The 18,187-nt window shown below is 35.7% G+C and overlaps 1 protein-coding gene across 3 annotated transcripts in view; it reads left to right on the forward strand.

The window, feature by feature from the left end:
• LOC123552164 (alpha-mannosidase 2C1-like) overlaps nt 1–18,187 on the forward strand; it is a 107,204-nt gene that overhangs the window by 6,280 nt on the left and 82,737 nt on the right. For 2 of the 3 annotated variants that reach the window (XM_053541702.1, XM_053541704.1), the window contains exons 8-15: nt 292–383; nt 731–837; nt 2,053–2,163; nt 2,761–2,853; nt 3,112–3,228; nt 6,670–6,765; nt 7,227–7,318; nt 9,984–10,037. In XM_053541702.1, the coding sequence (XP_053397677.1) occupies nt 292–383; nt 731–837; nt 2,053–2,163; nt 2,761–2,853; nt 3,112–3,228; nt 6,670–6,765; nt 7,227–7,318; nt 9,984–10,037 (762 nt within the window). Of the gene's footprint in view, nt 1–291; nt 384–730; nt 838–2,052; nt 2,164–2,760; nt 2,854–3,111; nt 3,229–5,930; nt 6,027–6,669; nt 6,766–7,226; nt 7,319–9,983; nt 10,038–18,187 lie in introns of all 3 variants that reach the window. The other variant, XM_053541703.1, reaches the window with a different exon arrangement.

An 18,187-nucleotide genomic window follows, 5' to 3' on the forward strand; every position in this document is an offset into this window, starting at 1 on the left:
TTATTTGAAACTTTAACCAAGTAAAAGAAGACTATGAAATGACTAAAAGCCTTTTATAATGTATCGATGCCATTGACTTTGAACGGCTTACCCCTCATTTATGCATGTGTGGGTCTAGCATTGAAATTTTGATTCAGGGGAGGTTGATGTTTTAATTTTACATATTCCTACACCTTTAAAGCTGGAAATTTATTATATTATATGAGCTTTTTAGTGTTTCATAGCAGAATGGTCCTTCTGTAACCAGATATTCATTTTGCAGTGTAAATTGTTGAAGTGTTTATATTGTAGGTGTCACCAGATTGCAAACAGATTTCTAGGCCAGAAGAATGGAGATAGTCAACACACTACATATGCAATGGGTCATGCTCATATTGATACAGGTTTATGCTATATTTTCTTTGTGTTTTAAGAGTTGGTTTGTGTATTAGGCACTCTGGGACTAATAAGGTAACCCTAACATTCATTTATTATTACTTCTCTTTGTTGAAGGTCAAAGGTTAAGGTTGCTGCACCTTTGGACTAAAAATAACATACATTGTACCTCTTAGAGGCTATCATGGGGTGGGTGGGGGCATATATTTGTTTTTGCAGATTCCTCTGTTTACAAAGTAGTTGGACATGCTGATTAGATAATTAACAGAAAGTTTTGCGAAACCCATGCATTTGAAAGGCTTTATTTGACAGCTATGTGTTACTTAGCATTCAAAAACTAATTGTTTGATTGCAGCTTGGTTATGGCCATACAGTGAAACAATTAGGAAATGTGCCCGTAGTTGGTCCTGCACTATACGTCTGATGGAAAAATATCCCAATTTTACATTCACATGTTCGCAGGTATGTAAGTTTCCCGTCTTTACATTTAAATACATTTAACAGAGATTCAAGTCTTTTCAGGCTTCTACAAGCATTTTTAGGTAGATACCAGTTTCTATTATACTTCATTTGCATTTACCTGTATAAACTCCTTAATTCCACAGTAAATTCTTCATGTTCATGTAGCATCATGGTGTTACACCTATAAAAATGGCACTCAAGTCTGAAAATATATATTGTGTTAAAAGAAATATCACATACATCTGAAACCTTAAATAGTGTCATACTCCATTGTTACTTGGTTGACAATATATTTCTCAGGTTCACAATTTATGCAAACATTTGAATGCATGTGATATTACAGGTATTTATCCTACCACCATACAAGATACAGCACAAAATCAGCCTGCCTAATAAACTTTGCTTTATCTAGTCAGTGACAAGATATCACTTTTGCGGGAACTTTTGAAATCACATTTTTTATCAAAATTTTGCATTTAATTCATCACCATTGTATTGGAAATGTCTAAACTTAGAAAATGAGTGGTCAAATCAAAGGTTTTTAACCTGAAACACAAAAGTTATTGCTATTTTTCACTTTTACAGCACTTCAGCCGGAAAAAGTGGTAAAATCACAAGTTTTTATCCAGAAACAAAAAAGTTATTGCATTTTTTTGATTTTCCACAAACTGAATTACACTTGCAAACGTCATATTACATGACGTCATGTCTGCACGCTGTTGCTCTTTCCAACGACCTTTTCCCAATTTTCTGAGCAGGTAGGATAAATAGAATATTAGATTACTGTCTGAAAAAATTTAAATTTATTAGGCTCGTCTACGAAAAAATATAAGGCTCAGCTGAGCCTCGCCTAATATATTTTCTTCAACTCGCCTAATAAATTTAAATTTATCAGACAGTAACCTAATATTCTCACTATAATATCTGATTGCCATATATATTTTCTGTTGCTTAGTGATTTTAAGGTAGCAGAACTTTAAAACATTGAAAGTTCATTTTGATATTTAACCTTCAGCCTGCTGGTGGCAAGTGATTTTGCCTGATCATGGTCTGCACTGTTCGCTATTCAGTCAGTAAATTTTCAGTGAACACCCATTCGAATAATATTATGGTTTTGTCCAAATTGAATGATAGACCAGTCCATTTTAGAAATTTAGCAGGCTAAAGGTTAACTTGAACTTGTATAAGTTGATTAAGCTAATTCTGTTACTACAGGCTCAGCAGTATGAATGGGTGAAAGAGAGGTACCCGAGCTTGTACGCGGACATGAAGAAATACATCACAGAAGGAAGATTTATACCTGTTGGTGGCACTTGGGTAGAAATGGTATCTTACACTACAATATTTTGAAATGATTATTTTTTCTGGGGAACTCATTTTTATGGATATGGATTCATGAAGTTGAAAATCAATGAACAAATACTATACATTACTATTGAGCCATTGGATATGATGTTTACTATTGAGCCATTGGATATGATGTTTACTATTGAGCCATTGGATATGAGGCAGTATTCACCAGAAGTAGCAGCATATGGAGAGGCAGTAGTCGAGGTCAGTATAACTCTGTTCAGGTGAATATCACATTATATCCAGTATGATTTGGCTGGGTGTGAGCATGATAGTTACAGCGGGCACTAACAATATAGCGCCGCAGAACAGAGAGTGAAACTGAACCAACTCCAAAGGTGAGGATAACCTTAGACATATCCAATATACAGATGCCTCTTTACAAAGAAGCAACATAGATCCTAAGTAAATAAAGATCATGGTCTGCACTGTTCGCTATTCAGTCAGTAAATTTTCAGTGAACACCCCTTTGAATGATAAGTGGTATTACCCAAATTGAATGATCGACCATTCCATTTTAGAAATTTTGCAGGGTAAAGGTTAAATCAGATTAAGAGTAATCTTGTATTTCAGGATGGCTTGATTCCGAGTGGCGAGGCTTTCATCAGACAGTTCCTGTATGGTCAGTTATTTTTCAAGAAAGAATTTGGTAAAACTTGCAAAGAAGTAAGTAAATATGACAAGATTTTGTTTGTTGACTAGATGTGAAAATATGATATGATGGATTGATTGTTAGATTATTGTAACATAGCTTTTTTACTGAGTTGATTTTAATTTTTCAGGTTACTTTTCTTTTTATTAAAGAAATGATAGTTTTGTTAACAAAAGATTCAGATATTTATGATACTTGACAGGTTTATATAGGTTATCATGTCCAGCTGTTGAGAGAATTTGTAAAGAAGAGTTTTGTTACACATATTACAGTTTTGGTTGCCGGATACATTTGGCTACTCGGGTCAGTTGCCACAGATCATGAGGCATTGTGGGATTACCAGGTTTCTTACACAGAAAATGAGCTGGAATCTAGTTAACAAGTTTCCAGTAAGTTATCTTTTTGCAACTAATGTAAGAATTTTCACATTATAAAGTATAATGAAGTCTTTGATCTAGTTAGAATTTTTGATAAATCAGATTAGATATGATTTTAGATGTATATCAGATCTGTGGCGGTAGATCAAGCCATCCACAGGTGTTAATGTTGCTGTCAAATTTTTTCATGAGAAAACCTGTTTGCCTGGTACCTCACCAATCGTAGATTAAAGGCGTATGCTAGAATTCCCTGTATATGAGATGGGCGAAAATTTTCCCAATAACAGAATTTCTTTAAACTTTGGATATTGAAGGACAATCATCTAAGAAACAAAAAAATGCAATAAAAATCATAGGTCACCGGATTCGAAAAAGAGTTATCTGCCCTTGAAAACGTCATTTTTGGGGGAAATGCCGTTTTCAAGGGCAGATAACTCTTTTTCGAATCCGGTGACCTATGATTTTTATTGCATTTTTAGCTCACCTGTCACAAAGTGACAAGGTGAGCTTTTGTGATCGCGCGGTGTCCGTCGTCCGTCCGTCAGTCAGTGCGTGCGTGCGTCCGTGCGTCCGTGCGTCCGTAAACTTTTGCTTGTGACCACTCTAGAGGTCACATTTTTCATGGGATCTTTATGAAAGTTGGTCAGAATGTTTATCTTGATGATATCTAGGTCAAGTTCGAAACTGGGTCACGTGCCATCAAAAACTAGGTCAGTAGGTCTAAAAATAGAAAAACCTTGTGACCTCTCTAGAGGCCATATATTTCACAAGATCTTCATGAAAATTGGTCAGAATGTTCACCTTGATGATATCTAGGTCAAGTTCGAAACTGGGTCACGTGCCGTCAAAAACTAGGTCAGTAGGTCTAAAAATAGAAAAACCTTGTGACCTCTCTAGAGGCCATATATTTCACAAGATCTTCATGAAAATTGGTCAGAACGTTCAACTTGATGATATCTAGGTCAAGTTCGAAACTGGGTCACATGCCTTCAAAAACTAGGTCAGTAGGTCAAATAATAGAAAAAACCTTGTGACCTCTCTAGAGGCCATATTTTTCATGGGATCTGTATGAAAGTTGGTCTGAATGTTCATCTTGATGATATCTAGGTCAAGTCCGAAACTGGGTCACGTGCGGTCAAAAACTAGGTCAGTAGGTCTAAAAATAGAAAAACCTTGTGACCTCTCTAGAGGCCATATATTTCATGAGATCTTCATGAAAATTGGTCAGAATGTTCACCTTGATGATATCTAGGTCAAGTTCGAAAGTGGGTCATGTGCCTTCAAAAACTAGGTCAGTAGGTCAAATAATAGAAAAACCTTGTGACCTCTCCAGAGGCCATATTTTTCATGGGATCTGTATGAAAGTTGGTCTGAATGTTCATCTTGATGATATCTAGGTCAAGTTCGAAAGTGGGTCACATGCCATCAAAAACTAGGTCAGTAGGTCAAATAATAGAAAAATCTTGTGACCTCTCTAAAGGCCATATTTTTCATGGGATCTGTATGAAAATTGGTCTGAATGTTCATCTTGATGATATCTAGGTCAGATTCGAAACAGGGTCATGTGCGGTCAAAAACTAGGTCAGTAGGTCTAAAAATAGAAAAACCTTGTGACCTCTCTAGAGGCCATACTTGTGAATGGATCTCCATAAAAATTGGTCAGAATGTTCACCTTGATGACAGCTAGGTCAAGTTTGAAACTGGGTCACGTGCCTTAAAAAACTAGGTCAGTAGGTCAAATAATAAAAAAACCTTGTGACCTCTCTAGAGGCCATACTTTTCATGGGATCTGTATGAAAGTTGGTCTGAGTGTTCGGCTTGATGATATCTAGGTCAAGTTTGAAACTGGGTCAACTGCGATCAAAAACTAGGTCAGTAGGTCTAAAATTATTAAAATCTTTTGACCTCTCTAGAGGCCATATTTTTCAATGGATCTTCATGAAAATTGGTCAGAATGTTCACCTTGATGATATCTAGGTCAGTTTCGAAACTGGGTCATGTGCGATGAAAAACTAGGCCAGTAGGTATAAAAATAGAAAAACCTTGTGACCTCTCTAGAGGCCATATTTTTCATGTGATCTTCATGAAAATTAGTGAGAATGTTCACCTTGATGATATCTAGGTAAAGTTCAAAACAGGGTCACGTACCTTCGAAAACTAGGTCAATAGGTCAAATAATAGAAAAACCTTGTGACCTCTCTAGAGACCATATTTTTTAATGGATCTTCATGAAAATTGGTCAGAATTTTTATCTTGATAATATCTAGGTCAAGTTTAAAACTGGGTCACATGAGCTCAAAAACTAGGTCACTATGTCAAATAATAGAAAAAACGACGTCATACTCAAAACTGGGTCATGTGGGAAGAGGTGAGCGATTCACGACCATCATGGTCCTCTTGTTTTGTTTCTTAGATGATTGTCCTTCAATATCCAAAGTTTGAAGAAATTCTGTTATTGGGAAAATTTTCGCACCAAATTCTAGCATACGTCCTTAAATTACAAGTCGTAAAACCTTAAAGGGAACTAAAAATAAATTTGGTGAGAAATGTTCACTGTAGTTTTGTATGTTTCTGGAAATTAGCCATATGCAGTAGATTGGTCACTCTCGAACAAAATGTTATAGGCATGTTCACTACTGTTTGATAACTGTTACAAAAATTCATGAACAGTGCAATAAGTTATTATATAAGTAAGAAAGAAAAGTTGATTGCAGCATCATACATTCTGGTGGGAAGGGATTGACGAAAGTAGAATTCTAGCGCATTTTCCACCTGGAGATCGCTACAGGTTAGAGGGTAGAGTCGAAGAGGTAATAGGAAATTAATAAAAAACTTAGAAACTGTCAGCATCAAAGAAAAACAAGTAAATAAGTGATACCATAGATTGATTTTGAATGCTCCAACAACACCATAATTGGAATTTAATTGGCACAAATATAGATGCTGACATTTTCTGTCACACCCCATCATTTTTTGTAACCTGCAGTTTCTTGTGTTTTTAATATTTTCTTAGGCCATTTTCCCTCCTCCCCAGCCCCCTCCCCCCACACACACACCTTTAAAGTAATTGCTGTTTTTAATGCCAGTTTTTAATGCCTTATCCAATTCTGCTTGCGAATGGGAATATTATGCCCATTTACTCGGCTTTAGGGGAGTATTGTTCAAAAAAGCAGAACTACGTTAAAGAAGACTTCAATTTGAAACAATGGACAATGTCAGCGTAAGCTGTCTGTTTTTCTGGGAAGGTATAGACCGTTCCAAATACCAACTCACTTTCTGCTAGATGACAGTTACTGCAAGAGACAAAGGGTGGAATAGGTATCATGTAGTATTACTAAATTTCAGTTATACAAGCGATATTGAAAAGTATTCTTGGTAAGTGGCCCATAGAATATTCTGTGGTCTTTAAGATCAAGCAACAAATCAATTGGACATTGTAAATCATAATTTCAGCATCATACATTTTGGTGGGAAGGTATTGACTGCAGTAGAATTTTGGCTCATTTTCCACCAGGCGACTCATACGAAATGAAAGGAAATGTTCAAGAGGTACAAACTAGCTCTTCCAGTTTTTGCTGTCTGTGTTTTTAGAATAACAGCTTCTACCCTGTGTTTTCCTTGTCCGTACCAAACATTTGCTTTCATGTTTTATGTTAATCTTCAATTTGGATAAAAACTCCTGGTAAGTACGGACATATAATTTTAAACTGTTGCGCACTATTAAGATACATAAAACCTTTCAAAAGTTCTAATTTGAAACTTTATTTGTACATTTAGATTTAATTGCTGTATTTTACTTTGAACTCCAATTGATTTAATATGCAGTAAGTTTTAATTCTAATACTTTTCTCAAAAATTGTATAATTTTAGTATCTCATTATTCATTTTAAATAAATTATAGAATATTTTCGTTCCATTTTAATTTGTGATTTTAAATGCTTGAGGATCAGCTGTAGTGTCTGTTAGTCATTACTGTTATATTTTTTTTAAAAGTTTAGATTTTATTTCAGATTTTGAGAACAGCAAACAATTTCAAGGACAAAGGACGGTCAGACAAGACTGCTTTTCTATTTGGGTTTGGTGATGGTGGAAATGGACCATCGTAAGTTGTGAAAAGCATTGAAAGCTTTTGAGTTTTGATTGGTCATTTTGCTTAAAAACTTCCAAATTTGGATTGGCCATTTGGCTCAAAAATGTTTGAATATGGATTGGCCATTTGGCTTAATATATAAACACTACTAGAGATGGAGTTTGATTTTGAGTGTTGGTGTTGTTTTCTCACACAGTTTTTCACAAGACATAATGTGTGAAGTCGGCATAAGACTCGCATTTAATCATTTTTAGCTCATCTGATTTTTTGAAGGAAAAAAAAAAAAAGATTTATTGTCATCACTAGTCTTGATCGGCATTGGCATTGCCTGGTTAAGTTTTATGTTTAGGTCAGCTTTTCTCCTAAACTATCAAAGCTATTGCTTTGAAACTTGCAACATTTGTTCACCACCAATAGCTGACCCTGTACAGCATGAAGCATAACTCTATCCTGCTTTTTGCAAGGATTATGGCCCCTTTTGGACTTAGAAAATCAGATTTCTTGGTTAACTTTTGCGTTTAGGTCAACTTTTCTCCGTAACGGCCAAAGCTATTGCTTTAAGACTTGGAGCAGTTATTCACAATGAAAAGTTGACTCTGCAAAGCAAGTACCGTAACTCTGCATTGCTTTTTGCAAGAATTATGGCCCCTTTTGGACTTAGAAAATCATGGGTAGGACAATATTTTTATTATACAGAGACAAAAAAATCAGATGAGCGTCTGCACGCGCAAGGCGGTGCTCTTGTATCATTTACTTCTGGAGACACTCATTAGGTTTTCTTACTTAAATACTGTTGAAGAATGGTGTAATACCCATTTAAATCAACAAAATATTTATTCACCTTGTGATTACAAATGAATGATAAATCTTAAGACAACGATATAAACAAAAAATGTAAGTTTAAACTTCAGTGACACAAATATTGGGTTGTGTTATTTCAGCTATAAAAGTGATAGAGCACCCTAGGGTCTTGGGTTATAAAGTTTTGAGACCAGTATAAGGATGCAGGTTTGGTATTGGTCAATTTTAAGATTATCTTCTAAAAACAACCAGTTAGACTTTTGGTCACACTTTATAAAAAGGAATTTGGAGACCAGTCGCAGAATCAAGCCATGCCATTGGTCAGTTTCAAGAATGGGCTGAGAATGATCCAGTCAGATACTGGTGTGTTAAGACTGGTTTTCAGATGCAGTTTTTCATTGGTATCCTCATTGCAAAATGTTTTGCTCGTAAGCAAACTTTGGTAGAGCTTTTGTATGTAAGCTAATGGTATGTGGAAGGATCTTGTGTAGTTTAGTGTGCCGCCGATAGACATCTGTTGTTTAACCTTGTGACCTGGAGTTTGGAGACTGATCTCCAACCTTATCTATTTGATAGCGGGGGATGCTTTGATGGCCCTTAGAAATGGTTTAGGGACAAATGGCACAAGGGAGGGCATTTATGTCCAGTTTGTAGTCATTAGTCAACAAGTTAAATGTTAACTCATTGTACACCTCATTTTTAGCAGTCTGTAAAATTCAGACAGAATGTATATGGCCACAAATTGTGATGTTTTACCTTGTTAACACATTAGACACATTTTGTGGAGCAATAGCTGCAAAAATTACACTAAATGTATATGCTCATTAACTCTCAGACAATAAAATCTATAAAGATGTTTCTAGACAAATTCTTTAACCCTTAGCCTGTTATATTTCTAAAATGGACTGGCCCATCATTCAATCTGGGCAGTGCCACTTATTATTCAAAGGGGTGTTCACTGAAAATTTACTGTCTGAATAACGAACAGTGCAGACCATGATCAGCCTGCACAGATGTGCAGGCTGATCTTGGTCTGCACTGGTCACAGAGGCAGAATCACTTGCCGCCAGCAGGCTAAAGGTTAAAGAAATGTCTTGCAAGTATAGAATGCAACCCAACAAAATAACAGCAGACTTGGTTTGATTGAATCTGTTCATGAGAGGTTGTGGAGTATGCGACACTACTCATGCACCTAAGCACTGGCTTAAGTTTAAAGTGCAAGACTGTTTCAGTTTTAAAAACATACATAGGGCCCTTGTGAATATTTTGCTATTCATTAAATTTTCTCTACTGAAATATTTTGGTAAATGACAAGATATAAAACCAGGACAGTCACTTTACAGTGATCAAAGTAACAAACATTATATAATATACACTTACTAAGTTTATCAAAGAAATTTTCATAATTTTGTTCACCAATTTTCAATGGTAGCCCAGTTGAGTGAAGACTGTCATGTAGCATGGATTGTAGACTAGCAATTTATATAAGGAGTCATGTAATAATAAAGGGGGCCTCCGTGTCTGTGTGGTTCAGGTTCCTGACTTCAAATCACTTGCCCCTCACCGATGTGGGTTCGAGCCTCACTTGGGTTCGAGCCTCACTTGGGTTGTTGAATTCTTTATGTGAGGAAGCTGTCCAGCTGGCTTATGGAAGGTGGGTGATTCTACCCTGGTGCCCGCCTGTCATGAAATAATGCATGGAGGGGCACCTGCGGTGTTTTTCCACCATCAAAGCTGGAAAGTCACCAAATGGGTGTAACGTTAAACCCAACAAAATGTAATACTAAAATGATAGACAAAAGTTACATGTTTGAGAAGGGTCAACATGCCAGATAGTGTCGTGACAGTACTGCTGTATACTATGTTCATATTTCAGGGAAGACATGATTGAGAGACTGAAAAGAATGGAAAATGTCGATGGACTCCCAAAGTAAGTGTAGTCTCTTTCCTCTAACTTATACTTTGTAGTTTTCTTTACAGTATATCTACAAAATTTAAGAATATATTTTATATTTATTGGTTATTTTCATCGGGTGACTATATTTTTAGCTTGAATATTAGAAAAGTAAGTAGAGCTATTGCATTTACTCTTTCTTATTCTGTCTTTATATATGGCCGTGAAGTAGGACATAATGTGTTGTATTGGGAATCAGCAGGATTTCCAAGTCTGCTGAATTTACTTCCAAGAGAGACTTTGCTCAATTGTGGTTTGTGAATTTTATACAATGGGTTGGTAAACAGAACATTAGAAGCTTATTTTTCTGTTGTTCTTGTAGTTGAATTATATTTTCCATCAAACATTGCTGTGATCATGATTTGTTTCTGACAGTAACAGTACTGTTGAAAAAATCCAAATAATTACTAGTCCTTTCTTTGGTGTTGGTCTGTGTCCTATGTGCATGTCTTATCTTCATTCCTAGCACAGACATGTGCTTATACTTGTATCAGACAAGCACAGAATTGTACCAGGAACCAAGATGTACCTTCATTCACTGTCCTGTAAAGTATTTTCTTTTTTGCTTTTTCGTTTATATGTTTGTTGTTCTGGTTGAGAATATCTTATCTTCATTCCCAGCACATATATGTGCTTGTACTAGTTTCAGACAAGCACAGAACTGTACCAGGAACCAAGAGTCTATTTGTTCTTGTACTGTCTTGTAAAGTCCTTTCTTTTTTGCTTGTGGTTTATAAGTTTGTTGTTCTTTTTGTGAATGTCTCATCTTCATTCCCAGCACAGACATGTGCTTATACTTGTATCCAGACATATACCAGGAACCGAGAGAGCAGCTCCTTTGTAAATCTGTCTTTGCATTGTTAAATAAATTGCCTTCTTTCATGATTTTTGTCACATTTGACATCTTCTTTACCTTCAGGAAGATATTAGCAAACAGAAAATTAAAGGTTTATTTTTCATGATTTAAAGGTTTATTTTTCCTGATTTGTTTCTGACAGTTGCCCGCCCGCTTAGCTCAGTAGGGAGAGCATTGGTTTACGGATCACGGGGTCGTGAGTTCGATCCCTGGACGGGGCTTATGTTCTCTGTGACGATTTGATATAAGGCATTGTGTCTGCAATCATTCATCCTCCACCTCTGATTCATGTGGGGAAGTTGGCAGTTACTTGCTGAGAACAGGTTTGTACTGGTACAGAATCCAGGAACACTGGTTAGGTTAACTGCCTGCCGTTATATGACTGAAATACTGTTGAAAAACGGCGTTAAACCAAAAACAAACAAGTTTCTGACAGTAACTGTTTAATAAAAAAATCCAAATAATTACTGGACCTTTCTTTGGTGCTGGTCTGTGTCCTTTGTGCATGACTTATCTTCATTCCCGACACAGACATTGAGCTTATACTTGTATCAGACAAGCACAGAACTACTAGGAACCATAAGTGTTGCTTATTTGTGAATTTGTCCTATCATTGTTCTATTAACCTCTTTCTCTGTTGATCTATGGCACATTTGACATCTTTTTTTCTTTCTGCACAGACCTTTGCTCAATTGTGGTTTATGAATATTGTAGAAGCGGTTGGTAAGCAGAACATTAAAAGCTTATGTTTCTGTTGTTCTTGTAGGCAAATTATATTTTCCATCAAATATTGCTGTGATAGTGATTTGTTTCTGTTTCTGACAATCACAGTTTCCATACCTCATGTTTTTATTTCGATGTAAATGAGATGTGGAACCAAAATTTGTAGTCCTGTTTGGCGCCATATAACCTATACTGTGTTGGTGCTCCGTAAAACCCAAATAAACAAATAAACAGACAATCACAGTACTGTTTAACGAAAAAATCCAAATAATTACTAGTCCTTTCTTTGGCATTGGTGTGTGTAAAGTCTTTTCTTTGTGGCTTCTTGGTTTATACATCTGTTGTTCTGTTTTGAATGTTTATCTTCATTCCCAACACAGACATGTGCTTATACGTGTATCAGACAAGCACAGGATTGTACCAGGAACCAAGAGAGTATTCCATTTGTGAATCCCTTCTTGAACTATTTTATATCTCTATGGTTAATATGTTTGTTCTTCTTTTGCAGATATGTCATCTTCATTCCCAGACATGTGCTTGTACTAGTTTCAGACAAGCACAGAAGTGTAGCAAGAACCAAGAGTGTATCTCCTTTTCTACTGTCCTGTAGAGTCCTTTCGATTTTGCTTGTGGTTTATGTGTTTGTTGTTCTTTTTGTGATTGTCTCATCTTCATTCCCAGCACAGACATGTGCTTATACTTGTATCAGACAAGCACAGGATTGTACCAGGAACAAAGAGTGTAGCTCTTTTGTGATTCTGTCCTTTTGCTGTTCTGTAAACTCCTTTCTTTGTTGAACTTTGACATATTTGTCATCTTCTTTACTTCCAGGAGAGACTTTGCTCAATTGTGGTTTTTGAATACTATACAAGGGATTGGTAAACAGAAGATTAGAAGCTTTTTTTTCTGTTGTTCTTGTAGTTTAATTATATTTTCCATCAAACATTGCTGTGATCATGATTTGTTTCTGACAATCACAGTACTGTTTGATGAAAAAATCCAAATGATTACTTGTCATTCCTTTGGTGTTGGTCTGTGTTCTTTGCACATGTCTTATCTTCATTCCCAGCACAGTCATGTGCTTATACTTGTATCAGACAAGCACAGAACTGTACCAGGAGCCAAGAGAGTATGTCATTTGTAATTTCCGTCTTGGACTGTCTTGGAAAGTTATTTATTTGTATCTCTGTGGGTAATATGCCTGGTTTTCTTTTGTAGATATGTCATTTTCATTCCCAGCACATACATGTGCTTGTACTAGTTTCAGACAAGCACAGACCTGTACAAGGAACCAAGAGTCTATTCCTTCTTGTACTGTCTTGTAAAATCCTTTCTTTTTTGCTTGTGGTTTATGTGTTTGTTGTTCTTTTTGTGAATGTCTCATCTTCATTCCCAGCACAGGCATGTGCTTATACTTGTAGTAGACAAGCACAGAAATGTACCAGGAACCAAGACGTTAGCTTATTTTTGAATCTGTCCTTTCATTGTTCTATAAATTGCTTCTTTTATGATTTTTAGCAATTTGACATCTTCTTTACTTACATGAAGGTATTAGCAAAGAGAATATTAAATGCTTATAAATTTTTGTTATTCTTGTAGGTAAATTATATTTTCCATCAAACATTGCTGTGATCGTGATTTGTTTCCAACAATCACAGTACTGTTTAATGAAAAAGTCAAATAATTACTGGTCCTTCCTTTGATGTTGGTTTGTGTCCTTTGTGCATGTCTTATCTTCATTCCCAGCACAGACATGTGCTTATACTTGTATCAGACATGCACAGGATTGTACCAGGAACCAAGAGTATAGCTCTTTTGTGATTCTGTCCTTTTGCTGTTCTATAAACTCCTTTCATTGTTGATCTTTGACATATTTGTCATCTTCTTTACTTCAAGGAGAGACCTTTGCTCAATTGTGGTTTTTGAATACTATACAAGGGGTTGGTAAGCAGAACATTAGAAGCTTATGTTTCTGTTGTTCTTGTAGGCAAATTATATTTTCCATCAAACATTGCTGTGATCATGATTTGTTTCTGACAATCACAGTACTGTTTAATGAAAAAATCCAAATAATTACTGGTCATTTCTTTGGTGTTGTTCTGTATCCTTTCTGTATGTCTTATCTTCATTCCCAGCACAGACATGTGCTTATACTTGTATCAGACAAGCACAGAATTGTACCAGGAACCAAGGGAGCATGTCATTTGTAAATTCCGTCTTGGACTGTCTTGGAAATTTATTTATTTATATCTCTGGGGTTAATATGCCTGTTTTTCTTTTGTTGATATGTCATCTTCATTCCCAGCACATACATGTGCTTGTACTAGTTTCAGACAAGCACAGAACTGTACCAGGAACCAAGAGTCTATTCCTTCTTGTACTGTCTTGTAAAGTCGTTTCTTTTTTTTGCTTGTGGTGTATGTGTTTGTTGTTCTTTTTGTGATTGTCTCATCTTCATTCCCAGCACAGACATGTGCTTATACTTTTATGAGACAAGCACAAAAATGTACCAGGAACCAAGAGGTTAGCTTATTTCTGAATCTGTCCTTTCATTGTTCTATAAATTACTTCTTTCGTGATTTTTAGCAATTTGACATCTTCTTTACTTACACAAATGTATTAGCAAACGGAATATTAAATGCTTATACATTTTTGTTATTCTTGTAGGTAAATTCTATTTTCCATCAAACATTGCTGTGATCGTGATTTGTTTCTAACAATCACAGTACTGTTTAATGAAAAAGTCAAATAATTACTGGTCCTTCCTTTGATGTTGGTTTGTGTCCTTTGTGCATGTCTTATCTTCATTCCCAGCACAGACATGTGCTTATACTTGTATCAGACAAGCACAGGATTGTACCAGGAACAAAGAGTGTAGCTCTTTTGTGATTCTGTCCTTTTGCTGTTCTATAAACTCCTTTCTTTGTTGATCTTTGACATATTTTTCATCTTCTTTACTTCCAGGACAGACTTTGCTCAACTGCGGTTTTTGAATACTATACAAGGGGTTGGTAAACAGAACATTAGAAGCTTATTTTTCTGTTGTTCTTGTAGGCAGATTATATTTTCCATCAACCATTGCTGTGATCATGATTTGTTTCTGACAATCACAGTACTGTTTAATGAAAAAATCCAAATAATTACTGGTCATTTCTTTGGTGTTGTTCTGTATCCTTTCTGTATGTCTTATCTTCATTCCCAGCACAGTCATGTGCTTATACTTGTATCAGACAAGCACAGAATTGTACCAGGAACCAAGAGAGTATGTCATTTGTAAATTTTGTCTTGGACTGTCTTGGAAAGTTATTTATTTATATCTCTGGGGTTAATATGCCTGTTTTTCTTTTGTTGATATGTCATCTTCATTCCCAGCACATATATGTGCTTGTACTAGTTTCAGACAAGCACAGAACTGTACCAGGAACCAAGAGTCTATTCCTTCTTGTACTGTCTTGTAAAGTCATTTCTTTTTTTGCTTGTGGTGTATGTGTTTGTTGTTCTTTTTGTGATTGTCTCATCTTCATTCCCAGCACAGACATGTGCTTATACTTGTATCAGACAAGCACAGGATTGTACCAGGAACAAAGAGTGTAGCTCTTTTGTGATTCTGTCCTTTTGCTGTTCTGTAAACTCCTTTCTTTGTTGAACTTTGACATATTTGTCATCTTCTTTACTTCCAGGAGAGACCTTGCTCAATTGTGGTTTTTGAATACTATACAAGGGATTGGTAAACAGAAGATTAGAAGCTTTTTTTTCTGTTGTTCTTGTAGTTTAGTTATATTTTCCATCAAACATTGCTGTGATCATGATTTGTTTCTGACAATCACAGTACTGTTTAATGAAAAAATCCAAATGATTACTTGTCATTCCTTTGGTGTTGGTCTGTGTCCTTTGCCCATGTCTTATCTTCATTCCCAGCACAGTCATGTGCTTATACTTGTATCAGACAAGCACAGAACTGTACCAGGAGCCAAGAGAGTATGTCATTTGTATATTCCATCTTGGACTGTCTTGGAAAGTTATTTATTTGTATTTCTGTGGGTAATATGCCTGTTTTTCTTTTGTAGATATGTCATTTTCATTCCCAGCACATACATGTGCTTGTACTAGTTTCAGACAAGCACAGAATTGTACAAGGAACCAAAAGTCTATTCCTTCTTGTACTGTCTTGTAAAAGCCTTTCTTTTTTGCTTGTGGTTTATGTGTTTATTGTTCTTTTTGTGAATGTCTCATCTTCATTCCCAGCACAGGCATGTGCTTATACTTGTAGCAGACAAGCACAGAAATGTACCAGGAACCAAGAGGTTAGCTTATTTTTGAATCTGTCCTTTCATTGTTCTATAAATTACTTCTTTCATGATTTTTGGCAATTTGACATCTTCTTTACTTACACGAAGTTATTAGTAAACATAATATTTAATGTTTATAATTTTCTGTTATTCTTGTAGGTAAATTATATTTTCCATCAAACATTGCTGTGATCGTGATTTGTTTCCAACAATCACAGTACTGTTTAATGAAAAGTCAAATAATTACTGGTCCTTCCTTTGATGTTGGTTTGTGTCCTTTGTGCATGTATTATCTTCATTCCCAGCACAGACATGTGCTTATACTTGTATCAGACATGCACAGGATTGTACCAGGAACAAAGAGTGTAGCTCTTTTGTGATTCTGTCCTTTTGCTGTTCTATAAACTCCTTTCTTTGTTAATCTTTGACATATTTTTCATCTTCTTTACTTTCAGGAAAGACCTTTGCTCAATTGTGGTTTTTGAATACTATACAAGGGGTTGGTAAACAGAACATTAGAAGCTTATGTTTCTGTTGTTCTTGTAGTTAAATTATATTTTCCATCAAACATTGCTGTGATCATGATTTGTTTCTGACAATCACAGTACTGTTTAATGAAAAAATCCAAATAATTACTGGTCATTTCTTTGGTGTTGTTCTGTATCCTTTCTGTATGTCTTATCTTCATTCCCAGCACAGACATGTGCTTATACTTGTATCAGACAAGCACAGAATTGTACCAGGAACCAAGGGAGTATGTCATTTGTAAATTCCGTCTTGGACTGTCTTGGAAATTTATTTATTTATATCTCTGGGGTTAATATGCCAGTTTTTCTATTGTTGATATGTCATCTCCATTCCCAGCACATACATGTGCTTGTACTAGTTTCAGACAAGCACAGAACTGTACCAGGAACCAAGAGTCTATTCCTTCTTGTACTGTCTTGTAAAGTCCTTTCTTTTTTTGCTTGTGGTGTATGTGTTTGTTGTTCTTTTTGTGATTGCTCATCTTCTTTCCCAGCACAGACATGTGCTTATACTTGTATGAGACAAGCACAAAAATGTACCAGGAACCAAGAGGTTAGCTTACTTCTGAATCTGTCCTTTCATTGTTCTATAAATTACTTCTTTCGTGATTTTTAGCAATTTGACATCTTCTTTACGTACACGAATGTATTAGCAAACGGAATATTAAATGCTTATACATTTTTGTTATTCTTGTAGGTAAATTATATTTTCCATCAAACATTGCTGTGATCGTGATTTGTTTCTAACAATCACAGTACTGTTTAATGAAAAAGTCAAATAATTACTGGTCCTTCCTTTGATGTTGGTTTGTGTCCTTTGTGCATGTCTTATCTTCATTCCCAGCACAGACATGTGCTTATACTTGTATCAGACAAGCACAGGATTGTACCAGGAACAAAGAGTGTAGCTCTTTTGTGATTCTGTCCTTTTGCTGTTCTATAAACTCCTTTCTTTGTTAATCTTTGACATATTTGTCATCTTCTTTACTTCCAGGAGAGACCTTTGCTCAATTGTGGTTTGTGAATACTATACAAGCGGTTGGTAAACAGAACATTAGAAGCTTATGTTTCTGTTGTTCTTGTAGGCAAATTATATTTTCCATCAAACATTGCTGTGATCATGATTTGTTTCTGACAATCACAGTACTGTTTGATGAAAAAATCCAAATAATTACTGGTCATTTCTTTGGTGTTGTTCTGTATCCTTTCTGCATGTCTTATCTTCACTCCCAGCACAGTCATGTGCTTATACTTGTATCAGACAAGCACAGAATTGTACCAGGAACCAAGAGAGTATGTCATTTGTAAATTCCATCTTGGACTGTCTTGGAAAGTTATATATTTATATCTCTGTCTCTAATGTGCCTGTTTTTCTTTTATTGATAATTTTGTCACCTTCATTCCCAGCACATACATGTGCTTGTACTAATTTCAGACAAGCACAGAAGTGTACCAGGAACCAAAAGTGTATTCCTTCTTGTACTGTTTTGTAAAATCCTTTCTTTTTTGCTTGTGGTGTATGTGTTTGCTATTCTTTTTGTGATTGTCTCATCTTCATTCCCAGCACAGGCATGTGCTTGTACATGTATCAGGCAAGCACAGAACTGTACCAGGAACCAAGAGGTTAGCTTATTTCTGAATCTGTCCTTTCATTGTTCTATAAATTACTTCTTTCATGATTTTTGGCAATTTGAAAACTTCTTTACTTACACGAAGGTATTAGCAAACAGA

The sequence above is a fragment of the Mercenaria mercenaria genome, chromosome 4 (genome assembly GCF_021730395.1).
Source record: "Mercenaria mercenaria strain notata chromosome 4, MADL_Memer_1, whole genome shotgun sequence".
NCBI lineage: Eukaryota > Metazoa > Mollusca > Bivalvia > Venerida > Veneridae > Mercenaria > Mercenaria mercenaria.